This window comes from Perca fluviatilis, chromosome 6 (assembly GCF_010015445.1).
Source record: "Perca fluviatilis chromosome 6, GENO_Pfluv_1.0, whole genome shotgun sequence".
Lineage (NCBI taxonomy): Eukaryota > Metazoa > Chordata > Actinopteri > Perciformes > Percidae > Perca > Perca fluviatilis.
Window position 1 is genome coordinate 12246300 of NC_053117.1, and position 26690 is coordinate 12272989.

The 26690-nt window shown below is 44.3% G+C and overlaps 1 protein-coding gene across 1 annotated transcript in view; it reads right to left on the reverse strand.

Moving 5' to 3' along the window:
- Positions 1 to 6867: 6867 nt before the first annotated feature.
- Positions 6868 to 26690, reverse strand: part of LOC120560512 (probable voltage-dependent N-type calcium channel subunit alpha-1B) — a 40622-nt gene continuing 20799 nt past the window's right edge. Inside the window, exons 8-10 of the mRNA XM_039803111.1 lie at positions 23299 to 23533; positions 8642 to 8906; positions 6868 to 6959 (exon numbers count right to left, since the gene is read on the reverse strand). Coding sequence (XP_039659045.1) covers positions 8665 to 8906; positions 23299 to 23533 — 477 coding nt within the window. The 3' untranslated portion in view covers positions 6868 to 6959; positions 8642 to 8664. The remainder of the gene's footprint in view (positions 6960 to 8641; positions 8907 to 23298; positions 23534 to 26690) is intronic.

Here is a 26690-nt window from a genome sequence, read left to right on the forward strand (position 1 = left end):
CTCACAAGATCAAGGCAGATGCAGTTTTTGGAGTAAGGCGCTGCAGTTGCTTTCCACCGACTTCATGACCCACGGCATGATGGGAAACGCCTGGCTCTTAGCTGATTTAATATCTGATTGGTTCAGAATTGACTCAACATGATGATGTTTTATATAATTGTTTTTATTGTTTTTGAATTGGAGGGATTTTAATTGCTGTTTGTCTGATTTAAAGGCTTATTCTGTACAGAACACTTGTGACTTTTGAAGTCAGAGAGACTAAATCTGTTTAGATTAGGGATCAACTACAGTCAGTTGCTTAATAACATCAGCAACAGATCGCATGTAGAACATTATAACAGGCTACTCTGTCTTAAAAACAACTGGAGACTGCGTACAAACTGATACATGGGTCAGATTACATTTTAATAAATCGGAATCGGACCTAACAGGATTTGAGTGTTTCACTTCCTGTTCAGACTGAAGGCTGCTATTAACGGCTGTAAACTGACGCGCCACACACGGCGGAGAAGTTGAGAGAAAGGAAGAAAAGACTGTGCTGTCGTCCGTCCTTGAGAACTGTATGGTACAGATCCACTTTTGCGACACGACTGTCGCGTGGTGTCGCAACGTCATACAGCCATGTTTGATGCTCCACGCCCCTGACCAGCAGCTGATTGGACGAATGCGTGACGTGGGTGTGGCTACTCGAGAATTTCAACAGAGTGTCATGGCGGCTTGTTGAGAATACGATCTCGTATTGTACTAAAATAGTTCACCGAAATGTGTCATGAGAAAACATTTTAAGCGAGAAATAGGCCATGCAGTTGCTGAATCTGTCTTCATTTCAGATCGACAAAGGTCAGTTTGAAAGATTTTCGTCTATTTCTACTGGATAGTCGCGTCGCGTTCAACGGAATCATTTGCATAAAGCTGGGCAACGGCTAGCTTTTTGATGCGCTACATTTTCTCAAATGTAGCACCGCCTTCCCGGAATGCTTTGCATGCGCGTTGAAGTCGCTTGACGTCACCCATAGGAATAGAGTGGGGACAAGTGGATCTGCACCGTAATGGTGCAGATCCACTTGTCTGTGCGATGCTTCTGTCGCGTCGCGCCCCACTCTATTCCTATGGGTGACGTCAAGTGACTTAAACACGCATGCACACAAGCAATCCGGAAGGCTGTAGCGCGTCAAAAAGCTAGCCGTTGCCTAGCTTTATGCAAATGAATCCGTTCAATGTGACGCGACTATCCAATAGAAGTAGAGCACGTGGAATCCTTTTTCTGCTAGACGTTGCAAAAATGGGGAAAAACTGATTGTACAAATTAGGGGAGGCGTCGCGACCGGTCGCGACACCACGCGATAGTCGTGTCGCAAAAGTGGATCTGTACCGTCAGACTGACCTGCCTTGCTGGTCATGGCCGAGCACGTGAAGCACGGCTTCGGTAGCTGTCATGTTGAATATAAACAAAAAGCTGCTCGCCGTCGCTGCGTTATCCTCGTCGCGTAAAGCCCGCCTCAACGGTTGTGATTGGTGTAAAGCCCGCCTCAGCGGTTGTGATTGGTGCCTTGATTTTGGGGACATTGGAAATGGGTTTGAATCATGTTTGAATGGGCTCTTCGCCAGACTGACTTGCAGAGCAAATCTCAAATTTGTCGGAAGTTCGTCAGGGTTTACCCAGGCTATAGCACAGCTGCATCCAACACTCAAATCATTCATCTACTCAGAGGCAGTTTCATTTCATTCTTTTTTATTTCAAGGAACTTTGCTTCATACAAAATGTTTAATGTAGAAACAACTGCAGAATTCGAAGTCTTGCCAAGAAAGAAAATCAAGAAAACAAACTTTCACTGAATCCCAAGACCCAAATAAAGGAATGTTCCAGCTCTGCGGCACAGGGTAGAACTGTCAACGATGTCTAATACTGTTTTTAATAGAAATTTGTCCTTTCAATCCCACACTTTATATCAAATATTAAAAATCAACAACAAAATAGCACATGGTATCTAAAAGTACTAAGTTTTCTACATGCACATACATTGTTAGAACATGCAATCATTTGTATTTTCTCAAGAAAAAGCCACATCTACACTGCCAGTGGTATGCAGAAATAAAGCAATTGGATCCCTCCTATTGTTTGGTGGCCCTATTCATTGGTCCAGACTTGGGGATAGGTACTTTTCCTTTGACTCAATACAGAGGCCACATTGTTAAAGAAGGTACGGGTATTTTTTTTTGCCATAGTGTGACAAAACGTTTAGAATAATGAATGTATCTGCAGAATAATGTGCTCCTGTCTTTGAGAAAAAGAATCACACTAACAGGACACATCCCCCTCCCATTTTGAGCCATGGGATTTCCATTTGATATTGTCAAAGTGGGTACATTTTATGCATGCAAATATATGTATAAAGTTGCTGTAATCCTACATATTCTGTTTCTTGTTTACACTTTGTGCCTTTACGCATTTTAAGTGTTTTTTCTTTACATGTTTTTTTTCATAGCATTTTCTATAAAACATTTGGTCACAATCATGCTGAAGCCTGAATCTGAAGAGACCAGCATGTAAAGCTACATAATGGATGGAGAAACTGGTTGTCATGTTGCATAGCTCTACTCGCTTGTCTTCAGCTTGTGTTCTGTTTGTCCCTGTGGTTAAACAAGTCTTTCTCCTAGTACTACTGAGGGGTCAATGTCTCTCAAGGAATCCTCCACAAATACCGTATAGCCAATCAGCTGCTGCAAAGCTTAAAATATTTCCCTCATGTTGCAGATTGCTACGTAAAAGCACAGCAATAGATCAACATTTCACAAAAACAATTTGATGTTGATGCCAGTCATGTGTATTAACCAAGTTGCATATAACAAATATTGTGTGCCAACATATCCAGTTCACAGCAGAGTACAGCTTCAGGCATCAACTGACAGTCCTCAAGAGCTTTGTGACTGATAGATGTTTTGACGATTTAAGTCTAAAAAAATCTAAATACTGGAGAATTTCATTCTTCAAATTGGAAGCAGAGGTCAGTGAGGCAGCAGGGCAGGTTCTGGCCAGTAAGACCACTTGAAGGAAAAATCCACCCTCCAGGACTGTCAGATCCACTTCTAACCATTGTTAGATTTTAATCTGTGGTATTCTGAACATTCCAGGAGTTGTTTTGTGATGTCTTGTAATTTATCTTTTGGAGTGTAGCGGAGTTTCAGTTTTTGAAGGTGCAGTAGGTAAGACTTGTAAAACTAACTTTCTGTCGTATTTGCTGAAACTGACCCTATGTTCGAGTAGAACTACATGAAGCAGGTCATTAAACAAAATAATCAGGCTCCTCTGGCACCACCTACAGCCTGTATTGCGATTTGCAAAAATCCACCGCTCCCTGTTCAGATGCACCAATCAGGGCCAGGGGGGGGTGTCTAATAGCCGGTACACACCAACCAGACGGCCGACCCTCGGCAGAAAAGCCAGTCGGACTGATCAGTCTCCCCGTGTTGGTCCAAAAAGTGCCACAGAACACACCAAAGAGACGAGACGTAATACGTCTCCATAACAGCAGACGGGGCTAATCTGTATTGTTGACCAAAAAATGAAAACCGGCAGCTGATTGGACGAACGCGTCACATGGGTTTGTTTTCTCTGGAAATTCAAAGCCAGACTGTCATGTTGGCTCATTCGGCTCGTTCAGAATACGATCTCATATTGTACTAAAATAGTTCACTGAAACTTGTTTCTGAAAACATTTTAAGCGAGAAATAGGCCATGCAGTTGCTGAATCTGTCTTCATTTCAGATCAACAAAGGTCAGTTTAAAAGATTTTCGTCAGATTTTTAAAGACTCTAGTCAGGCTCATTCCGCTCGCTATTTCCGGGTGAGTCCCGACTGCCCTGCCGCCGACTGAACATGTCAGGTCGGCCAAAATGAAGGACGACGGCCCCTCGGACGGACAATGGCACGGAACACACCGAACAAACTCGAGTCACTAACCTCGCCAGACTGTCCAACGGCCGATTATCGGCCTGGTGTGTCTCAGGCTTAACTGCATGTCAATCACTGAACATGCATTCTCCCTTGTGGGGGGAGGGGCTTAGGAGACTGTTTTGGGCTTTAGCAGAAAAGGGGGAGGGACTGAGAAGTTGTTCAATGTTCAAATGTTTTGGCTAAATCCTGGATCTTCACAATCCTACCTACAGCACCTTTAACGCTTTTTACACAGCTGACAAGATTTACTCGATCGGCCTCATCTCCTACTTCTACAGTACTTCAGTTCTAAATGGATTTCCTACTTTTCCCAGAAATGTAAGAAAAAAGGCATCAACTTGTTGCTTTCAATCAAAAGTGTGTATGTGGGGCACCTGCATAGCTCACCTGGTAGAGCGGGCGCCCAATGTGTCACTGGCATTGATATATTTATGCAGTTTTCAGTTGTTAAATGCTCGCATGTTGTTTTCATAATGTTGATTCGCACTCCTCCACCCATATAAGATTTTATGGTTTATCAAAAACAAGAAAAATCATTGAATTTTATAAGTTAATTTTTACATTTCTGTTTTTATAGCGTACTGTAGGTAGGGTTCTCTGCTTGCAGATAAGGCTTTCTGTACAACAGCTTTTCCTGCAGAGCTACATACGGAATGAAACAAACATCTACTTAAGTGTGGATGCATTAGAAAACAGTTGACGTTGCATCTTTTTCTACGGTATATCTAAAAGGATAGGCACTTTGTCTTAAAACATCGCAAAGAAGTCTCTAAGAAACATTAGACCTGAAACGATGGAAAACTGTAAGCAGTTCACATAAACCACACCCTTGCTTTTTTCATGTCATATAAAAAAATGCACACAATGAAAAGAACATCTACAAGGACATTTTATAGAAAACAAATCAGTCAGTCAGGTACTTTTCCCCACCACGCATTGCTTCTCTCTTGAAGTTTGCGAGAAACATTTAACCGACAGGGAATGTCATAAAGGATTAGGCATCATCATGGAATGGTAGTAGTCCTAAACTAAAATACAGTATCATGTCTTTGAGGTGTTCCAATATTTTAAATAATTTTTCTGATCTATTAACCTGTTTTTGGTCTTGTTTTTCATGACATTGCAGTGCCATTACTTTCTGCTGAAACTGCCATACTGACTCTCAAACGCTCTTCAAACCTTCAGCTACTCTTAGAATCGATAACTTTACTTACAGCTTAAAAATTGCCTGTTATAAAATATGTTGTGCTCATGATTGTAATAATGTGGAAGAAGGTGAAATGTTAACCAGCTGATGGAGAGCACAACTTATCTTGAATGGGTTGTTGTCTTTAGACATATTCATATTATCTTGAAAAAAGTGCCTCTTCCATTATTGTGTATGTGATTAACATACATGAATAAAAGTCCAAAACTTACATTCTCAGGTGGTCAGAAAGACAACTCCAAATGAATGCTGTTTCTTTGTGTCTTCTGTATGTGTAATTAGGCAACTGTTTGCTAATATGTTAACATTATGTCAATGTTGTATTTACAGGTTGCTGTGCTACTCCCAAATGGCAAATGAACAAAAAACAAACAATGAAAGCATCTTTAACCCTTGTGTTGTCTTCCTGTCAACCTTGAAAAAAACAACAGTTTGTTTTTGCTTTTTCCAATGTTTTCAATTGTAAAAGTTTTCTTCTACACATTTTCAGCGCTTATTTCTACGTCCCATATTTTATGATATAAAAAAAAATTGAAAACGGGTCAATTTGACCCGAAGTCAACACAAGGGTTAAGTTTCTATTTGCAAAATTAAGCCAAATAGTCCCATGCACAGACAACCCCGAAGAATGTTTAGAGCAAAGCAGCATGCACAGTGCAAGAGCCTCATCATTGCTTTAAAGCTTCACTTTATCAGAAGCAAATCACCCTGAAGAAAAACAGCAAATACATCAGCACTTGTCTTTACATGAATGGTTTCCCTGGAATACAGACTGGAGTTATGAACGACACACAGCAAGTCTGGTAGTTTCTCTTTTCTTTGGATCTTCCCTTTTCTTCCAACGTCAGGAGATATTTTCATCTTAATGTATAGTCTCGTCTGTGTTCATAATGTAATGCTGTTTGAGGGTCAATATGGTGGTGTCAACAAAACACTGAAGTCAAAGCAAATCAAGGGCAGCTTCTGTAAGACAACTGATATTGGCAAAAAGTCTAGTCTTCTGTTTGATAATGCTATGTGCCCTTTGGTGAAGATGACACTTTTTATGTTCACATTCAAATACTACCCACTTCTAGCTTTCTCCCTGTTTAGAAGCTCTCCCTATGCTTTGCTTTCCACGTTAGGATTAAAATACGGCATTAAACACACACATTGACAATTTGAACTAAAGCCTTCAAATAAGATGATAAAACTCATCACACTTCCTCAAAAATGCATTACAAAGGATGGTTTAAAGCCATGCTAGCACCATTCGTCCTCCTCTGCCTCCTGGTAATACCTGGGTGCCCTGACGCCAGAGCCTGGGCTGGTTCTTCCCCCAAAGCTGAAGTGGTACCCGTTGGGCACCCTAAGGTTCTGCTGCGGAGCAGGTAGCAGGGCTCCCATCATGTGAGGCAGTGCGGTCCGAGATGATTGCCCGGCACAGGGGCTGGGCGACCGTGACACTGCATCCTGAAAGACGTCCAGCTGGTCACGGAGGCTGCCGTAGAGTCTGCCCAGGTCCTCACCGTGGCCCTGGCCCAGGAAAGGCTCGGAGCTGATACGAGTGACGGGGCAGGGAAAGTGGTGGGAGCCGCTTTGCCGGAAGGTATTGTGCTCCGACTGGCCGCGTCTCAGTCGGCCAGGACTCAGAGAGGCCTGGCTGGACACCAAGTGCACAGGGGATGAATTGGCAGTCTTGTAAGCCACCCCGGGCCGCGGGGTGAGGGGGGTCTGGGGGAGCTGCCGACGTCCGCGGCTTGGTGTGCTAGAACTGGAGCTCAGTGCCACTGGGCTTCCTTTAACCCAACCACTGCCCTAGATGAAAATTGGACAAGCAATTTGAAACGATAAAATGATGAGAAAATTATGTACGAGAGGAAAGGAAAAGGGAAGGAAACAGGGACAGGGCCACCGGAGGGAGAAAAGGAAAGACACCAAAATGTGATATGTGATGACACGAAAGATGATCAAATGAGGGAGGGAACACAGACAGAGAAGACAGAATGAAAGAACAAGCACTAATGGAAAGGCATTGACAGATAGACAAAATGGATGGAATATGATGAAAAGAGAAAGTGGGAAAAGAAGTGAAAGGCCATGAGAGGCTGTACTAAAGGCAGACAGAGGAGAAAGTAGTACTAGAACATGAAGAGGAATCTTAGTTGCATTCAATTTCCATTTTTCATTCTATCTTTCTCCTATACTTCCATTCTCACATTAAACACACTATGCTGGTCTAAGGTTGCTTCATCTAAATGTGTAATGTGATATATAGAAGTCTGACAATGAGATAAAAAAAACATATCTGGTCAATGTGGCTCACCTCTGATAGGAATATTGGATAACATATTTATCATAAAATTGATCCATTTATACAGACTGTTGAAGGATCCCTGAGGCCTCTAGTTTCATGGTGGTCCAGTAGCAGGAATGGCAGAGGTCTGTCTCCCATTTGCGCTGGTTCAACTGCTGTGCTGTGTGTGATGATCTGAAGTTTGCATGTTATGAATATTCCAATTATACTGTACAGCTTTAAATAGACATCACCATCTGTGACAGACAACTGGCAGATAAAACTCTTCCCAGTTATCTGGAGAGCATCTGGACAGGAAGCACAGATGTTCTACTGATATCAAATAAGAAAAGTATCATATTAAAGTTTGGGAACCAGTGTTATAATGAATGTATGTTACTATATGATATGATCATTTAAAACTAGTGCTGTCAAACTGCGTTGAGGTTCATCCCCTCAGATGTAAGCTCATTATTTTTTAATTATCTCTACATTTCTAGCAGCTTTGCAAATACTGCCACTGGTCCTTCTGCCAATACATGTCCCCCTACCACACCACCATGAAACTAGAGGTCTTATGGCTGTTTTATGCTTCTGCATGGAATCGACGGCGTACCCCCACAGACCCCTCTGTGTCTATGCCGGACCCTACGCCGTAGCCTGATGTGCACCTCTCGAAAAATGTGACTACACGTCACAGCAAAACACGTCGCTCGGCCGTGGCTGGGTAGCGTTGCATTTCTCCCCCCCCCGAGTCTTTTCCTGGTTCTACTTCTCCATAAACAACATGAAATCAAGGAGAGGGTTAACTTTTCCCGCTAAAGGTTTCCCACCGTGATCAGAAAGAACAAACACTTTGTTTCACACACACACACACACCAGCGCACAAGTATAAACATCAGGCCACTTACCTAGGCTACGTCAAAAGCTCTGCGTGGAGCCTCCGCAGAACCATAAAACAGGCTTTAACCTTAACTTATTATAAAGTCTCATTTTGATCAGGTTCCACACAGGTCTAAATTTATATTTTTCTCATTACTATTATGATTTAAGAGTTTTAGCGTTCTTTGATATAAATGGAGTTTTCTAATTGATAAGAATGACATTCTGAGGGAAAATAGTATTCAAAGATAATGAACACTGTCAGATGAACCCTTGATACTTGATAAAAACTTTTTTTTTTGAAAATCCCATGGTCAGTCACCTGGTCTAATGCCTTGTGTATCCCTACTCTACACGCTGTTGCCCTCCCACCTGCTTGGTGCTGGTTTCCTGCCCCTCGCTGGGGGAGGCGACACAGCTGGTGGTGGCAGATTTGGTGTGGCAGTGTTCCCGACTGCAGTAGCGGTCGCAGGAGTAGTAGCGCTGCTTGTCCGCCGAGGAGTGGTGTTTTCTGTCATGGGAGCGTCCCCGGTCGTGGGTTCGCTCTCTGGAGGCAGCTGGGTCAGACTCTGGATCTTCTGTTGCACCTGTGGAGGAGGACAATATTGCATGGTGAAGGGTGATTGTTGATAACTTAACTGTAATAATAATAATAATAATAGTAATATTAATACATTTTGGTTCATTAGGGCTTTGAGTGCAAGTACTCTTCAAAGGATCTACAGTCATTCACGGCAGACATTTTAACTTGTCATAGTAGGAAAAGCACTGTAGGTTTTATTAATAACATTAGTTATTACTTGGGCTGCAGCTATCGATTATTTTAGTAATCGAGTATTGTACCGATTATTCCATTGATTAATCGAGTATAATAAATATTATTTTATTTGTTTTATTGAAGAGCAATAATATACAATTGTTTGGTTTAATTTTCGGAAAAAGCTAAATTTTTATTGCCTACATTACTTACTATATCATCTCTCAAAAAACTAAACATATTAAGTGAATTTAAGTGCCATATTACATTGTTTTTAAAGAAAACATTTTCTGAAATGCAATAACCTCAAACTAAGGCATACATTAAACATACATAAACATGACCTTAAATTGTGCAACTTAACTTTCAGAACTACAAGTTTCAACCTGAGACTGATCTGTATATAGGCCTATATGTAAATATTAGTTATACTCAACCTATTTTCATTTATACATTTGATTACAATGTCACACAGCTCTGTAACATTTATGCTAGTAGATCGTTGATCAGCTGTTTCTCCGTGAAGAGAGAGAGAGTGAGAGAAAATGGTGCGCAACAATCAGCTGTTTTTCCGAAGGGAGAGTCAACAAGTCGTCTCTTTAGATCAAATTGTGGTCACCACTACGTATTTTCTTGTCTTTGTTTTTGGTAGTTGTTGTGTTTGGTGTAGTTTCATCGTTCATACGACTCTGTGATTTACTTTTGTCGGGTCCGCTTCGTGGAATGGATGATTAAGTTAGACTCAATGTTTTCTGTTGAGATGCTGAAGCATTGATGTTGTGCTATTATCGTGGTAAGCTAGTTTGATTTTGCAGTAGACACACTGTACAGAGTTTTTGTTTTAATTACGTTTAAACTGATTCCAAACTTTGGACACTTTCTGTCGTTTTCTCCAGCCTGTCTCTTCTCTTAGCCCCTCACTATTTACGCTGCCATCAGTCTTCATGGTATGTGTTGCCTGGTGTGCAATAGTAATAATCATCCGTGCGGAAACACTGAGCAATACACCAATGGTAACACTGATTAAACGAAGCTTAATCATTTTGCATCAAGAATTTTTAGTAATCAAATTATTCGAGTTGCTCGAGGAATCGTTTCAGCCCTAGTTATTACTTCTACCAAGGCGGTCATGTTTATGGATCAGTTTGTCAGTCAATCAGTCAGTCAGTCAGTCAGTCAGTAATTCTGTCAGCAGGATTATGGAAAAACTACTGGCCCAATTTTCATGAAACAAGGTGGAAGGGTGTAGCATTGGCCAAGGAAGAACCCATTAAATTATAGAGCAGATCCGAATCACAGGTCAGATACACAAATTATTTATCACTTTTAAAAACATTGGGGCACATAGGGCATTTGTGCTGCAATCATGTAGTGTTGGAATAATGGAAAAATCAGTTCCAGACTGCAAAAATTCATAGGAAGGCCCTCTCAAGTCTAAACATTGCGATATACAGTAGGGCATGCCTGTGCGGAGGTCTGCGTTTTATCCAAGTGTCCCAGTAAGTCATGACAGTGTGACAGTGTACATGCATGGACACTGTCTAAATAGGATCCCGCAATTCAGTTTATTATTAGGGCCTGAGCACCGACAGCGGCGAAGGCCCTAAGGAATTATTATTATTACAGCAAATTAATCACCTTTTTGAGGGGCTGAACATACTCAAAAACGCACCAAAATTGGCGGTCGCATCAAGCCTGGTGAAAATGTACGTATTTTAAGGGTTTCAGGAATAGGCGCACAAAAATGGCTCACAAGCGCTCCCTACAAAATTAAAAAAATTGAGCCCCTGCAGTACGTTTAACGTAGACTAACGACATGTGGTACACTTATGTAGCATGTCAAGACGTACAAAAAAGCTCATTGGAGCCATACCCTTAACGCAGCAGGAAGTCCGCCATTTTGAATTGAAAGTTCGAAATTAGTGTGATTTTGGCCATTTCCACATGTCGTACTTTAACGACTCCTCCTAGAGATTTCATTCGATCAACTTCAAATTTGGTCTGTACCATCTTAAGACCTTAGAGATGAAAAGTTATTAAAGGAAAAATCTTTGGTCATGGGGCCTGACCGTGGCAGGGCGGCCATTTTGTGCGTTTCGCCATCGAAACAGGAAGTGGGTGTAACTTGAGTGTACATTGTCCAATTGGCTTGAAACTTTTCAGATTTCATAAGACTCTAGCCCTGAGGAATACTACCGGTCAAAATTGACTCAAAGTCATAGCACCCACTAGTGGCAAAAGGAAGTAGGCCCAAAACTATAGGTGCTATACTTTAACAAACTACTCAGAGATTTCATCTGATCAACTTCAAATTCGGTCTGTGTCATCTAAAGACCTATTGAAGTCATCTAAAACTATTAAAAGCAAAAGTTTTCGTCCAACGGTGTGGGCGTGGCCATTTTGAGCATATATCGATGAACAAGAAGTTATTGTAACTTTAATGTACACTGTGATATTTGCCCGAAATTTCTCACAACTGACAAGGGTCCAGGCCTGAGGACATCTATAGGCCAAAATTGACTTTTGGTCATAGCTCATCATTGAACTCAGCAGAGAGTTCCTTTTTCATTGGTGAACTTTTTCCCGCCCTCTCTACTTGGTAAATTTGCAATACACCATTTCCAACACCGCACACTCCACCATGTGCGCTGTGTATGACCGTTGCACAAATGCAGGGTCAAGTGGAGCAGTGTCCGCAAGTAACCCCAATACGCACGGAGGAGCGAGGGCCCGTCCAATGCTGCTTGCAGCTTTAATTTGCTTTGTATTTTTTATAAAGTTGGAAACTCTTGATTCTTTATTAATGAACATTTTCAACTGCAGACTTTATGGTTTATGAATCATAATAATAATAATAATAATAATGAATTGAATTTGTATAGCGCAAGACAAGACAAAACAAAGAAAAATAAAACAAAACAAGATTCAGGCACAGATGAAAAGGGAGGGGGGCGTGGGGCTACAGATAGGCAGAGGTGAAAAGATGGGTCTTGAGGCAGGACTAGAAGATGGTGAGGGACTCAGAGGTGCAGCTCTATTGGGGGAGAGAGCCTGGGAGCTGCCCTGGAGAAGGCCCTGTTCCCAGAGGTTGTACTTGTGGATGGAGAGGAGACCGGCTGAGGTGGATCTGAGGGACCGTGAGGGTTGGTAGGGGGAGAGGAAGTCAGTGAGATATGAGGGGGCCAGATGGTGGAGGGCTTTGCAGGTGAGGACCAGGAGTTTGTAGGTGATCCGGTGAGAGATGGGAAGCCAGTGGAGTTGTTTTAGGACTGGAGTGATGGTGCCAGGATTTGGTGCGGGTGATGAGTCGGGCGGCTGCGTTCTGGACTCGGTTGATGTGGGTAGAGCTGATGCCAACGATAAGTGAGTTGCAGTAGTCCAGTCGGGAGGAGATGAAGGCATGAATGAGTCTTTCAGCAGCAGGGGGTGTGAGAGAGGGTCTGATTTTGGTGATGTTGCGGAGGTGAAAGAAGGAGGTTTTAATGACATAGTGGATGTGGGGCTCAAGGGAGAGGTTGAAATCAAAGATCACGCCAAGGTTGCGAGCCTGGGGAGATTGGGAGACAATGGTGCCGTCGATGGTGAGATTGGGGTTACTGATTTTGCTGAGTGTGGATTTGGAGCCTATGAGGAGGAATTCTGTTTTATCGCTGTTGAGTTTGAGGAAGTTGTGTTGCATTCAGGTTTTAATAGCTGACAGACAGGCGTTGATGTGGGAGAGGGGAGGACTGTGGGGGGATTTGGTGCTGAGGTAGATCTGGGTGTCATCGGCGTAACAGTGGAACTCCAGGTTGAAGTGGCGGAGTATCTGACGAATGGGAGGATGTAGATGATGAAGAGGAGGGGGCCGAGTACGGAGCCTTGGGGAACGCGTTGAGCGACTGTGGCAGAGGTGTGGTGATACCGACGTCTTTGAGTCTGGTGAGCAGGATGTTATGGCTCACGGTATCGAAGGCTGCACTCAGGTCGAGGAGGATAAAGATGTTGAGAGAACGAGTGTCAGCAGAGGCAAGGAGGTTGGTGAGGACTTTTAGGAGAGCGGTTTCTGTGCTGTGGAGGGGGCAAAAACCATATTGGAGGGGTTTGAACTAATTATTGGCATGAAGATGGGTTTGGAATTGTGAGGCGACGATATGTTCCAGGGTTTTAGACAGAAAGGGGAGGTTGGATATTGGGCGGTAGTTGTTGAGGAAGGAGGGATCCAGACCAGGTTTTTTTAGGATAGGGGTGACAACAGCAGTTTTGAAGGCAGAGGGGACAGTTCCAAGGGACAGTGAGGAGTTAAAGAGGTTGGTGAGGTGGGGGCATAGGACAGGGAGGCAGGACTTCAGGAGGGGATTAGGGGAAGGTCAAGGGAGCAGGTAGTGACCAGGTCAAACTGGGAGAGGAGGCAGTGTGGAGGAGGGGTCGGGAGGTCAGATGATCATTGATAAATTATGTTGATTTTGTCAGTGAAAAAGTGGAGGAATGAGTTGCAGAGATCCAGAGTAGAGGTAGGAAGGGTGTTGGTTCGAGGCTTGAGGAGGTTGTTCACTGTGGAGAAGAGGGTTCTGGGGTTTTGGCAGGGCTCGGTGAGGATGGTGGAGAGGTAGGCAGACTTGGAAGCAATGAGGCAGACAGTGAGGTGGAGTTTATAGGCTTCATGATGGACTGTGAGAAATGATTTCTTTGTCAGACGTTCAAGTTGGTGGCTAGTTTGTTTCATTTTCCGGAGTGCAGGTGTGTACCAGGGTGAAGAGGTGTTAAAAGTGACAGTTTTTGTTTTGAGGGGGGCCAGAGTGTTGAGGGAGGTAGACAAGGTGGAGTTGAGGTGGTTTGTGAGATCATCAGGTGAGGTGAGGGTTGAGTCCAGGTGGAGAGTGGTGGAGAGCAGGTCAGAGATGATGGTGGGGATCGATTGATTTAAGGTTGCGGAAGGTGATTTCTCAGAGGAGGCGGGGGCGTGGGGTTGGAGAAGGGATGGTGAACTGTATGAGTTTGTTATCAGAGAGGGTAAAGAGGCATGGATGGAGGTCGAGTACCGGTTGATTTGTGGACATTTATTATAAATTTTTACCATTTGTAACTGCAGACTTCATGTTACCCTTCATTGATGACTTTTGAATAATAATGTATAGCTGTAGAGTTGATGTTTATTACTGTGCTACTAAGTCTGCAGCCATACTAATAATGTTTACCATGTTCACAATCTGCGTTTAGCATGTTAGCATGCTAATATTTGCTAATTAACACAAAACACAAAGTAGAACTGATACTGATGGAAGTGTCATTAGTTTTGCAGGTATTTCATCATAAACCAAAGTATAAAAGTATAAAGTATTGGACAAAGTATAATTCTGACCTGGCACTAGATTAAAGCAAATGATCAATGTAACAATTCATCCTCAGGGGGACATGGATGTCTATACAAGATTTCACAGGAATCTGTCCAACTTCATGATGGTGTAAAGTCAGGGGATCACCACAGATTGATCATCTAGGGACCACGAATGTATTTACCAAATTTCATGGCAATCTATCAAATTGTTAGATATTTAGTCTGGATTAAAATGGTGGACTGACAGGACACCTGTCATAAATCCAGCATCCTGAGCCTGTTTTGCCTATGTTTTGTTTCTTTGCTCTAACCTGAAGTTCGTTTTTCTGAGTTTTCCTGAACACATCCCGGCTGATTCACCAACTGATTACACCTGCTGCTGTCTGCACACACGGTCCTGATTACCATCCTCTGCACCATATAAGCAGTGACCAGACAACCATTCCCTGCCGGATCGTTAGAGTAAACAGTATGTTTTTGCTCTCGTATCAAGCTCCTAGTTTTGCGAAGTCTTTTGCTGTTTTTGCTCTTTTTTGCCTATCGCTAATCTGCCGCCTGTCTTCTGCCTACAGTTCTTCACCTGGATTATCATTCACACCTGCCTGGCTGTCGACTTCACTGTAGTACATTTGGATCAGCACTAAACCCTGCCATCTTCCAGCCTCATTCCCTGCCGACCAACTGGACCAAAACGTTTCCACATTCCATTCCAAATAAATACTCACCTTGTACTCCTACTTACCTTGTCCTGGTCTGCTTCTGGGTTCCTGCACTAGACAAATCCTGACAGAACGATCCGGCCAAGATGAACCCAGTGGATCTGGACTCCATACGGCATGCCATTTCCCAGCAAGGAAACATGTTGGGACAGCACAGTTTGGCACTACAGGAAGTAACAACTGCTATTCGAGATCTAACCACTAGTTTTACCACAGTCCAGGCTCAGCTCAGTGCTCCAGCAGTTTCTTCACCACCTGTTTCTCCACCCACGCCTGCCGTCTCAGAAGCTGTGTCGCTCCGAGAGCCCAAAGTTCCAACACCACACAAGTATGATGGGGATTTGGCAGGATGTCGTTCTTTTCTCATGCAATGTGACCTGGTTTTTGACTTGCAGCCCAACTCCTATGCTTCTGATAAAGCTAAGATTGCCTTTGTTATCGAACTGTTGCGGGGAAAGGCTCTGGAGTGGGCATCTGCCCTATGGGAACGAAAGCACTCCTGCTTTGCTTCATACCACGCCTTCTCAGCCGAGATGAGGAAACTCTTTGAACACCCCGTCCGAGGTAAGGACGCTTCTAAACTGTTGTGCTCTCTGTGCCAGGGTTCACACAGCGTAGCAGACTTTGTCATTGAATTCAGAACATTGGCAGTGGAGAGTGGGTGGAACGAGGAATCACTGCAGGCTGTGTTTCATCAGGGATTATCCGAACAGATAAAAGATGAGCTAATCTCTTATCCTGAGCCCAGTGACTTGGACTAGTTGGTGGCTTTGTCTATTCATGTTGATAACAGGTGCCGAGAGAGAAGGAGGGAGAGATGTGAGAGGTTTTCCAACCATTCTCCGCGCCGCCAACCTGCCAAATCTGGTAATGGAGCAGAATTAGGGAGCCGAGCTACATTTAAGGGGATTAAGGAGGAACAGCGATCAACTGATTCCGAACCCATGCAGGTGGGACGTCATGGATTATCAGTAGAGAAGTGCCAGCATAGACGTGAGTCAAACACGTGAGTCATTACATCTCCTCCTGCCCACAGAGGCCGTTAAACTCCCAGGCTCGCTAAGAGTGGGAGGATTTTTAGCGAGCCAATCTCAGTCTTCCAACAGTCCTGTAAGACCTCCAGTTCCTGTCACACTCATGAACTCTAATAATTCTGTGGAGATTAATGCTTTGATTGATTCAGGGGCGGATGACAGCTTCATGGACGCCAATCTGGTGGAACAGCTGGGGCTCTCCAAGGAACGTCTCCCGGAGGCCATTGAAGCTACCCCACTTAACGGCGAATTATTGGCACGGATAACTGAGAGAACTTTAACCCTTTAGGCGCTGGGTTTTATTTTTAAAAATACTAGGTTTTGACACCTAAATTTCAGAAGGTTCTGGCTTGAAAATGGTTTGAGATAGAGACAAAGTGTAAATGAAACAAATATTCAGAATGTAAATTTAAGTAAGTTGAGTAAATTTTTCCATCTAATTTGCATATTATGACGTCATATCGCGGCGGCCATATTGGATTATGTAAATTCCATGAAATACCTACTCTTTGAAAGAGTTGAATTTATTTCATCAGATTTACCCCCCTCCATCCATTTGTTATGTTGTCCACATATCAAATGAACAGGGAAAAAGTAAATTGTAAGCCAACAGTCGTAAACTACAACTATTACTACGCCACAAAACTCATGTAAACAGTAGGTGTTTTTTTTTGTTTTTTTGTTTTTGGACGGGGGAGGGGCTCACAGCAGCACCTGCTGCTCGTTGAGCACAGTAATTGTAGAGTGATACGTGCTTTCACGAGCCTCCAAACACCACAAAAGTTTCCAATAACACCAGAAAAAGTTGCTAGTCGCTTTTGACAAAAAAAAGTCAAGTTTGGATGGGATTTCGTCGCACATTTTGCATTGAAGCATGACGTATTTCTGAGCTAAGGTCTAAGTAGTGGAGTGCTGTGTGTCTCCTCTCTACGCTGACTGCAGGACGGGATTGCTGCGCGAGGCTACTGACAGACTGACCGCCTGTGAGGCCTTTGGACGGGGGAGGGGCTCACGGCAGCACCCGCTGTTTGTTGGGCACAGTAATTGCAGAGTGACGCTCTATTCGGAGAAAACAGCTGATTGATTCAGTACCGCGTTGTGTCCCTAATTATTTTGTGTAAGAGTGAAGAATCATTTACATTTAGCCTACACCTGCTCTGTAAGCCAGGGCAAGAACGGCGGCGAATACGTGATTCAATGCAGCCTGGACGCGGAGTGTGTGTCTCATCTCTGCTCTGACGGCAGGCTGGGGTGCTGCGCGAGGCTACTGAGAGACTGACCGCCTACGGGCTTTGGACAGGGGAAGGGCTCACGGCAGCACCTGCACAGTAATTGTAGAGTGATACGTGCTTTCACGGGTCTCCAAACACCTCAAAAGTCTCAAATAACATCAGAAAAAGTCGCTAGTCACTTTTGACAAAAAAGTCAAGTTTGGATGGGATTTCCTCGAACATTTTGCATTGAAGCATGATGTATTTCTGAGCTAAGGTCTAAGTACAGGATGTCTGCCAACTAGTGGAGGGGAGTATGAATGACATATAACACTCTATTCAGAGAAAACAGCTGTTTGATTCAGTATCGCGTCCTGTCGCAATTTTGCGACTTTGGCGCTTAAAGGGTTAACATGCTTATTTCGGGAAATCATTCTGAGGTCATATCCTTTTTCATCCTGCACTCTCCTCACGCTCCTCTGGTTCTGAGTTACCCCTGGCTCCAAGAACACAACCCCACTATTGATTGGGCCACTGGCAAGGTAACCAACTGGAGTATAATGTGTCATGCTGACTGTCTCAAAACTGCCTGTGCCCCCTCTGCTTCTAAACAGGATCTGGACTCACCACCTCCTGACATGTCCATGGTTCCCGATGTCTACCACGATCTTCAGGAGAGGTGTTTAGCAAACAGAAGGCCCTGTCTCTGCCCCCCCACCGACCTTATGATTGTGCTATCAATCTTATACCTGGAGCTGCCTCTACAGTATATCCAAACCAGAATGCGAAGCCATGGAAAGCTGCATTAAGGATTCACTTACTGCTGGTCTCATTCGTCCCTCTTCTTCACCCCTGGGGGCGGAGTTCTTCTTTGTAAGTAAGAAAGACTGCACCCTGCGGCCTTGTATTGACTACCGTGGGCTTAATGATATAACTATCAAGAACAAGTATCCTCTGCCCTTGATGAACTCTGCTTTTGACTCCCTGCAGGGCGCGACCATTTTCACTAAGCTGGACTTGCGCAACGCTTACTACTTGGTCCGAATTAAGGAGGGAGACGAATGGCTGACGGGATTCAATACTCCTATGGGCCACTTTGAGTATCTGGTCATGCCATTTGGACTCACTAATGCCCCGGCAGTTTTCCAGAGTATGGTTAACGACGTTCTGAGAGACATGATTGGTCGTTTTGTTTGTTTACCTGGATGACATTCTTGTGTTTTCTGAAGATCTGCCTAACCATGTCCTGCATGTCAAACGGGTTCTGCAGCGGTTATTGGAGAATCGGCTGTTTGTTAAGGCTGAGAAATGTGATTTTCACGCCCGCACTACCTCTTTCCTCGGTTACATCATCTCCGAGGGCCAGTTGAAGATGGATCTTGAGAAAGTTAAGGCAGTACTCGAGTGGCCTCAGCCTGAGTCCAGAGTGCAACTCCAGAGGTTCCTGGAGTTTGGACGGTTTGGACGGTTCGTCCGCGATTACAGCCGAGTGGCCGCTCCGCTCACTGCCCTGACGTCAAGTTCCAGATCTTTCAGTTGGAATCCGGATGCTAACAAGGCTTTCCTAGATCTGAAGAAGCGCTTCACTTATGCACCAATCCTCTCTCACCCAGATACGTCTCGTCAGTTCGTTGTGGAAGTGGATGCTTCTGATGTGGGAGTCGGTGCCATTCTCTCTCTCAGCGTAGTTCCAACGACCATAAGACCTTTTTTCTGAACAACCGTTCGTGGTGTGGACAGACCACAAACCTTGCAAATGTGCAATCTGCCAGACGTCTAAACTCACGTCAAGCCAGGTGGGCCTTGTTTTTGGGACGCTTACATTTTTCTCTCACCTTTCGACCAGGCTCACGGAATGGTAAGGCGGACGCTCTTTCCCGGATGTTTTCCAAGGCAGTGGAAGATGAGGCTGCACCGGAGACAATTCTGCCACAGAAGCTTATCGTGGGCGTGGTCACCTGGAGGATCGAGGAGGAGGTTATGACAGCATTTCGGACTCGGCCCGGTCCTGGTAATGGTCCGCCAGGTCATCCGTTTGTGCCCGATTCTGTCCGTTCTGCTGTGCTTCAGTGGGCCCATGCCAGCAAGATGGCTGGTCATCCCGGTGTGGCTAGAACTATGGCCTTACTGCGCAGAAGGTTTCGGTGGCCTGCCATGGAAGACCAGACTCAGAGTTACGTTGCTGCATGCCCGGTGTGCGCTCAAAATAAGGGGACCAATCGACCCAGCTCTGGACTTCTGCATCCTCTGCCCATCCCTCGGTGACCCTGGTCGCATCTGGCTCTGGAATTTGTGTCCGGGTTGCCCTTATCGGAGGGGAACGCCGTTGTCCTGACAGTAGTGGACAGGTTCAGCAAATTTGCTCACTTTCTGCCACTTCCCAAGCTTCCGTCTGCTACTGAGACCGCCAACATCCTGGTGTTCAGGAAACACGGTCTACCTGGAGACATAGTTTCGAATCGTGGCCCGCAGTTCACCTCAGCTGTTTGGAAGGCTTTCTGCCTAGCCATTGGAGCGACTGTCAATCTCACATCTGGATTCCATCCCCAGTCCAATGGTCAAGCTAAAAGGGCTAACCAGAAGATGGAGTCCACGCTTCGCTGCCTCGTCTCTTCAAATCTCTCCACCTGGTCCTCTCAGCTACCATGGGCTGAGTACGCCCATAACACTCTCCCGACCACTGCCACTGGGATGTCCCCCTTTCAGTGTCTGTACGGATATCAACCACCCCGGTTTCCTTCGCAGGAGAAGGATCTCTCCGTTCCATCAGTCCAAGCCCACATTCGCCGTTGCCATCGGACCTGGCATCGTGCCAGGGGGACCCTCCTTAAAGCCTCTGACAGTTACCAACGTCAAGCCAATCGTCGCCTTGTCCCAGCTCCTGTCTACACGGTTGGGGATAAGGTCTGGTTGGCCACCCAGAATCTTCCCCTGCGGACGGAATCTAAGAAGCTGTCCCCTAAGTTTATTGGTCCGTTTGTGGTGGAATGGATAATAAACCCAGCTGTGGTCCTTCTGAAATTACCCAAGACCCTCAGGTACATCCTGCCTTCCATGTCCCCTGTCTCCTCAGTCCCGTTGCCTCCTTCTCCTCGTCCGCCTCCCCCGCGGATTATCGACGGGGGTCCTGTCTACACCGTTCGCCGCATCATGGACTCCCGACAACGTGGGTGGGGTTTCCAATTCCTCGTGGACTGGGAGGGTTACAGTCCTGAGGAGAGGAGCTGGATACCTCGACGCCAGATCCTTGATGCCGATCTGCTCCAGGACTTCTATAGGCTCCATCCTGGTGCTCCAGGGTGTCCGCCCGGTGGCGTCCGTCGGAGGCGGGGTACTGTCATGAATCCAGCATCCTGAGCCTGTTTTGCCTATGTTTTGTTTCTTTGCTCTTACCTGAAGTTCGTTTTTCTGAGTTTTCCTGAACACATCCCGGCTGATTCACCAACTGATTACACCTGCTGCTGTCTGCACACACGGTCCTGATTACCATCCTCTTTACCATATAAGCCGTGACCAGACAACCATTCCCTGCCGGATCGTTAGCGTAAACAGTATGTTTTTGCTCTCGTATCAAGCTCCTAATTTTGCCAAGTCTTTTGCTGTTTTTGCTCTTTTTTGCCTATTGCTAATCTGCCGCCTGTCTTCTGCCTACAGTTCTTCACCTGGATTATCATTCACACCTGCCTGGCTGTCGACTTCACTGCAGTACATTTGGATCAGCACTAAACTCTGCCACCTTCCAGCCTCATTCCCTCCCGACCAACTGGACCAAACCGTTTCCACATTCCATTCCAAATAAATACTCACCTTGTACTCCTACTTACCTTGTCCTGGTCTGCTTCTTGGTTCCTGCACTAGACAAATCCTGACAACAACACTGTAATCAATAGAGCCACACTGCTAGTTTGGCTAAAAAGGGAGTATGGTGAGCCTCTGTTTATACTGAGTTGAAAGGATAGGAAATATGCATTATGCAATTGCAAAACATTATGCTGAAGCAAATCACGGTTTACCCTCTTTATTAAAATTCTGTGAGATTGAGAGTTACGATGCCTACTAGAGGAGGAGATGTTCTGAAGAAACTGGCCTAGAGATAAATGTTTGGATATACACACTTAACACCGTGACACCAAATGGATTTATTGATGACTACAGTTTAAAGTGTTTTCTAGATGAAGTCTTTTTGAAATATGTCTTTTTAATGTCAACCAAGGTATGGTCTCAATGGCCAGAAAGTGTGTGCTTTAGAACTTTGTTAGATTGTATGTGATGGTGTTTGAATCACCTATGTTTTCTTGCCTGTATTTTTAGAACAATGGGATGGGAAGATTTGATTGGTTGTTAAATAATTAGGCCCCAATACCCAGCTTTATTGACTCTGCCCTTGTATGTATAACACTGAATGGAGCCTGATTATTTTAAATGCTCTGAAGAAGGCTTTGTGTCGGAACGTGTCAGTGTTGATTTATTGTGATGTGAGCCTAATTACATAAGTGAAATGACAGTATTCTGGCCTCCTTAATTGGGAACCTGACTTGTGCTACCTTTTCTTAACTTTTTGGAACATGCCTCTCTTTATACTGTAATAAGATAACCCCCTTACTAAAGTGTGCATGCAACAATCTTTTTTTCCCGCCGTCTTCCCGGCATCGTTTCAAGAATATTTGCGTCCAAACGGATCAATTTGTAAATGACTCAACAAGCTACTTCATATTCCAGGCCTATAGGTGGCGCTGTTTCTGCTACAGAAATTCACCAAAAACGGAGAAGAGGCGGCGCATGCGCATAAAGCTTGCACAGGAGCATAATATTTTGCCCTAGTAACACTAATAGGCTAAATATCTTCTCCAACAGGAACACAATCATGTAGTCCGCCATTATGGCGGGATAAGAGGTCGAAGGCGAGAGGTCGAGGGGTGTGGTGATGACATCATCGATACGCAAGTACGCGGACAAACGAAGACGCAAGGGCAGCGTTTTCGAATTTTTTCATCCTGGGACTAGGTTTCAAAAAAGTGCGTCTTCAGGCAGTGCATTTACAGTATTTGTTTGGATGATCGGCCAAAACGATGCAAAAGGTGCGTTTACACCAAAAAGCGTTTCTGTGTGGATGGCTCCTTAAAGCGTGCATCCAACTTACTTAAAGTGCGCTATGCTCTATAAAAGAAATCCATTCATATCACTTTCCGGGCTCCGTCGTCTCACAGCCAACCTAGATAGAGCATTGCTGATCTCTATCACAGCTGAAACCTGCCAGGGCGGCCACAACTCATGCTTTAACACTCTTACATAAGGTGCTATGCCCATCTTTTACACAGAGATGATTGTCACATGGGGTGAGCCAAACTGAAAGAACAACAAAACACTCAGGATCTGGAAAATACCATTAATGTACATTTGGATAGAACAGTTACTACTGACATTACTATTTATACATATACAGTAGGGGCACCCACAACAATAGGCACCCCAAATATTGTAAAAATGTCATTAACTACAGAATTAGCTTAACTATTGTTCTACACCTTAGGAGTGCCCAGGCCCTCACTGCTGAAAGGACCTAATCAGGCACACCTGTACTTACTCATAAACCCACTAAACAGGCTTAAGTCAAATGATAAAGCATCAAATAAACGTAAAACATTAAACTAAAACATTACACTAAATTAAGGATTAAGCAGAGACAAAACATAGTTAATTTTGGGAACAGAGGCTATCGAAAAGGGAGAAAAGCAGCTTTTTCACAGTGATGATAAATAGAAGTTATACTGTATTGATTCATGACGAGGATGAAATTATAGCTGAGTAAAAGTGTCCTGCTTTGCACTGGACATGATGAGGCAGTCCTTGGGGTTTTCTGATTAAAATATCCAACAAATGGAACTACAGGATGAAAGAGTGTTATGTATGCTGTGCTGTGTGTGTATACGAGATGACTAACCAGCAGAGCTAGGTGGTTGTCCACCCAGAGGTGCATCCAAAGACCTCTGCCTCTTCTCTCTGTCTTTATCTCTGTCCCTGTCTCTGCGATGGTGGCAGCGGTGGTGATGGTGATGGTGGTGGGGTCGGTCCTGGCTGGGTTTCTCCAGGGTGTAGTCCCGCAGGTTGACCTCTTGGGGCCGCTGCGGGGCCGCAGTGGAAGCTGAGCGCTTCATAGGGCTGGCATCAGGGACAGACTAAGGGAGGAGGGAGAGAGACAAACACAGAGAGGCTCTCTGATAATCATTGCTACGTTTACACGTGGCCGGCTATTTTCATAAATGGACATTTCAACCTCTCCGTTTTCAAAAATAACATTGTGCACAGCTGTCCGTTTTCAGAAAAGTGTTCGTTTACATGTACCTGTTTATATATGCCATCAATGGCGTCAAGAGCATGCCAAACCTGTAGGTGGCAGTGTAATGAGAAGCTCAAGCCCACATTAGCCAATCAGAATCCCAAAAATAGCAACAACAGCAACAAATCACTTCCTCTTTCTCTCTCTCGGCTGCCTAAACTTCCTTTTGTCTCAGTTTACATGCAAATGTGCAAACGAAGTTTTCCAAAATCTCCACTCTGGCCAGAGGTTTTAGAAAGAATCGTTTTCAGAGGCGAATTCTCTGTTTACGTGTAAACGAAGGGCACAAACGAAGGGAAATGTCTAAATTTTTCAAAATAACCATGTACGTGTAAATGGGGTACATGTCTGCCACAAGGTTTTTATCCAGCATCAAAGTACTTGTAGTTTTTGAATAGCTACAGCTTAGTACTATGGCTACACCTGATTCTTGCACATTAAATCTCCTCCTTGTTTACTCACTTACAGTACTTGTCACAATGTCTGCCTCAGTCCTGCTTTTCCCATTCTGCCTCTGTCCCTACTTCAGCCATATTCTTACTTGCCTAGCCCCAGATATTTCCATTCTCCATCCATCCAACTCAGATGTTTCCACTTTCCCTCATCAGCCCTGCAGTAAATAACTGGCCCATTTCCACTCATTCCCTATCAGATTGGCAATTGTGCTTATGCCTTGAACCTGAACCCAAACCTGTTCCTGCCTTTCTTTATTGCCGGCTTTCTAACCTGCTCACCTGTCCTGCCTCTTGAATTTGTTTGTTCTTCCTGCCTATCAGGGGTGGGGGGGGGGGAATCAATACAGCATAGTATAAGTATATAGTATTTTCCGTGTCAATAGTGTCTCGATACACAGACACCAAGTATCAATCTATTATTATATACATTGAACAAAATTATAAATGCAGCACTTTTGTTTTTGTCCCCATTTTTCATGAGCTGTACTCAAAGATCTAAGACTTTTTCTACGTACACAAAAGGCCTATTTCTCTCAAATATTGTTCACAAATCTGTCTAAATCTGTGTTAATAAGCACTTCTTCTTTGCCGAGAAAATCCATCCACCTCACAAGTGTGGCATATCAAGATGCTGATTAGACAGCATGATTATTGCACAGGTGTGCCTTAGGCTGGCCACAATAAAAGGCCACTCTAAAATGTGCAGTTTTACTTAATGGGGGGGGGGTCCGAAAACCAGTCAGTATCTGGTGTTAGTGTTAGGGTTAATCTCTCTCTCTCTCTCTCTCTCTCTCTCTCGACCTGACTGCAGTTTGTTGTCATAACCGACTTGAGTGGGCAAATGCTCACAATAGGCTCGTTCGAGATGAACTGCGCCTGTAAAGTAGACGAGAGCAGGCGGCAGCAGACGGGGGCGGTGACAAAAGTCCGCTCTCAAGTCGGACAGTTTTCCAGCTGACTCCAGCAGCCTTCAGGCTGAACAGGAAGTGACACAAACACTGTGGTCCGTTCGGGTCCGATTCTGATTTAATAAAATGTTATCAGACCCATATATCTGCACAGTCTCCAGTTGATTTTATTATGAAAGAGTAGCTGTCAAAATTCTCCACATGCGATCTGTTGCTGATTTTAATTAACAACACACTGTAGATGATCCGTAATCTGAACAGATTTAGTCTCTCTGACTTCTAAACACAACTATCAGCCACACAACATGTGTTCTGTACAGAATAATCCTTTAAATCAGACAAATCACAGTTAAAATCCCTCCGATTCCAAATCAATAAAAGGTTTATATAAAACGTCATCATGTTGAGTCGATTCTGAACCAATCAGCTGTTCGATCAGCTGAGAGGCCGGCGTTTCACAGCATGCACTGGGTCCGCCTGCGTCCGCCTGGCTCTTGCAGTTGGTGAAAAGCAACTGCGCTGCCTGCGTCTCAGAACTGCGGCCGCCTTCGTCTCGTGAGATTATCGTTGCCCACGTGTGCATGACGTCAGAGCAAGTCGGGATCAAGTCGGACACAAATCTAACCGGCATGCATTGGGCGCCAATCGCCGGTGATCGATTCTGCGCAGATCTGGCTCATCTCGAACGAGCCTATTCAATGGCGTCTGGCACTTTCATGGATGAACCCTAACCCCAACCCTAACACCAGATACTGACTGGTTTTAGGACTGAATGTTACTGTTTTTGACAGTACAATCTAGCCAAACCTGTCTGCCATATTATTGTGCACAAGTTAGGAGTAACCAAGGATATTTTTCTTAATAAACATTTTTTCACAGCAGACCATTTGGCATGTCATAGTAGGAAAAGCACAGGTGTAATTGGTGACATTGAAAACCCAGTTAGGGCAGCTAGTTGCAGGGTGCTGGTATTTTTCATGCTGGCTCACTGTCATGGCTTACTGGGACAATTAATGGAACAGAGCCATCATTAACTAAATTAGTTTCACCTGTGTCAAAATGTCTGCCGGCAAAAAGGTGAAGAGCCAGGCTTCCTGAAGTCCCTCTCTGAAAGCGGGACCCTGAGTTAGCCCTTCTTTAGTACAGCATGCACTGAGACATTCCCATGTTAGACCCTGCGTCCAACAGTTTCCACACATTCAGATGGTAACATATGAGACTTTTATTTGTTCTACCATGTGATTAAAGGCACCGACAAAAAAAAGGCATTAGACCAGAAATTTAATAATATTAAAAAAAAAAAAAAATCTTATATGCCACATTGTACAGCAAAAGTAATGACACAGCTTTTGTCATCTTTACATTAGGACCGCAGCACTGGGAACACCTGGCCAGTCTGCATCTACAGCACTGACCACATTTTCATTGTCTATTGAAAAAATAAAGGTGAGAAAACCCGGTGAGCTAACACACATTCCCTGGACTCATAATCATTTGTTAGAAAACATCTTAACTCACTGGTGTCTATTGCACTTCTGGAAACAAGGTGGAGAAATGACTGGTATGGGTTTTTGGTAAATGTAATTTCTTCTTGAAGAGGTTTGGAAAAAAGTAATTTCGAACTACAAACAAG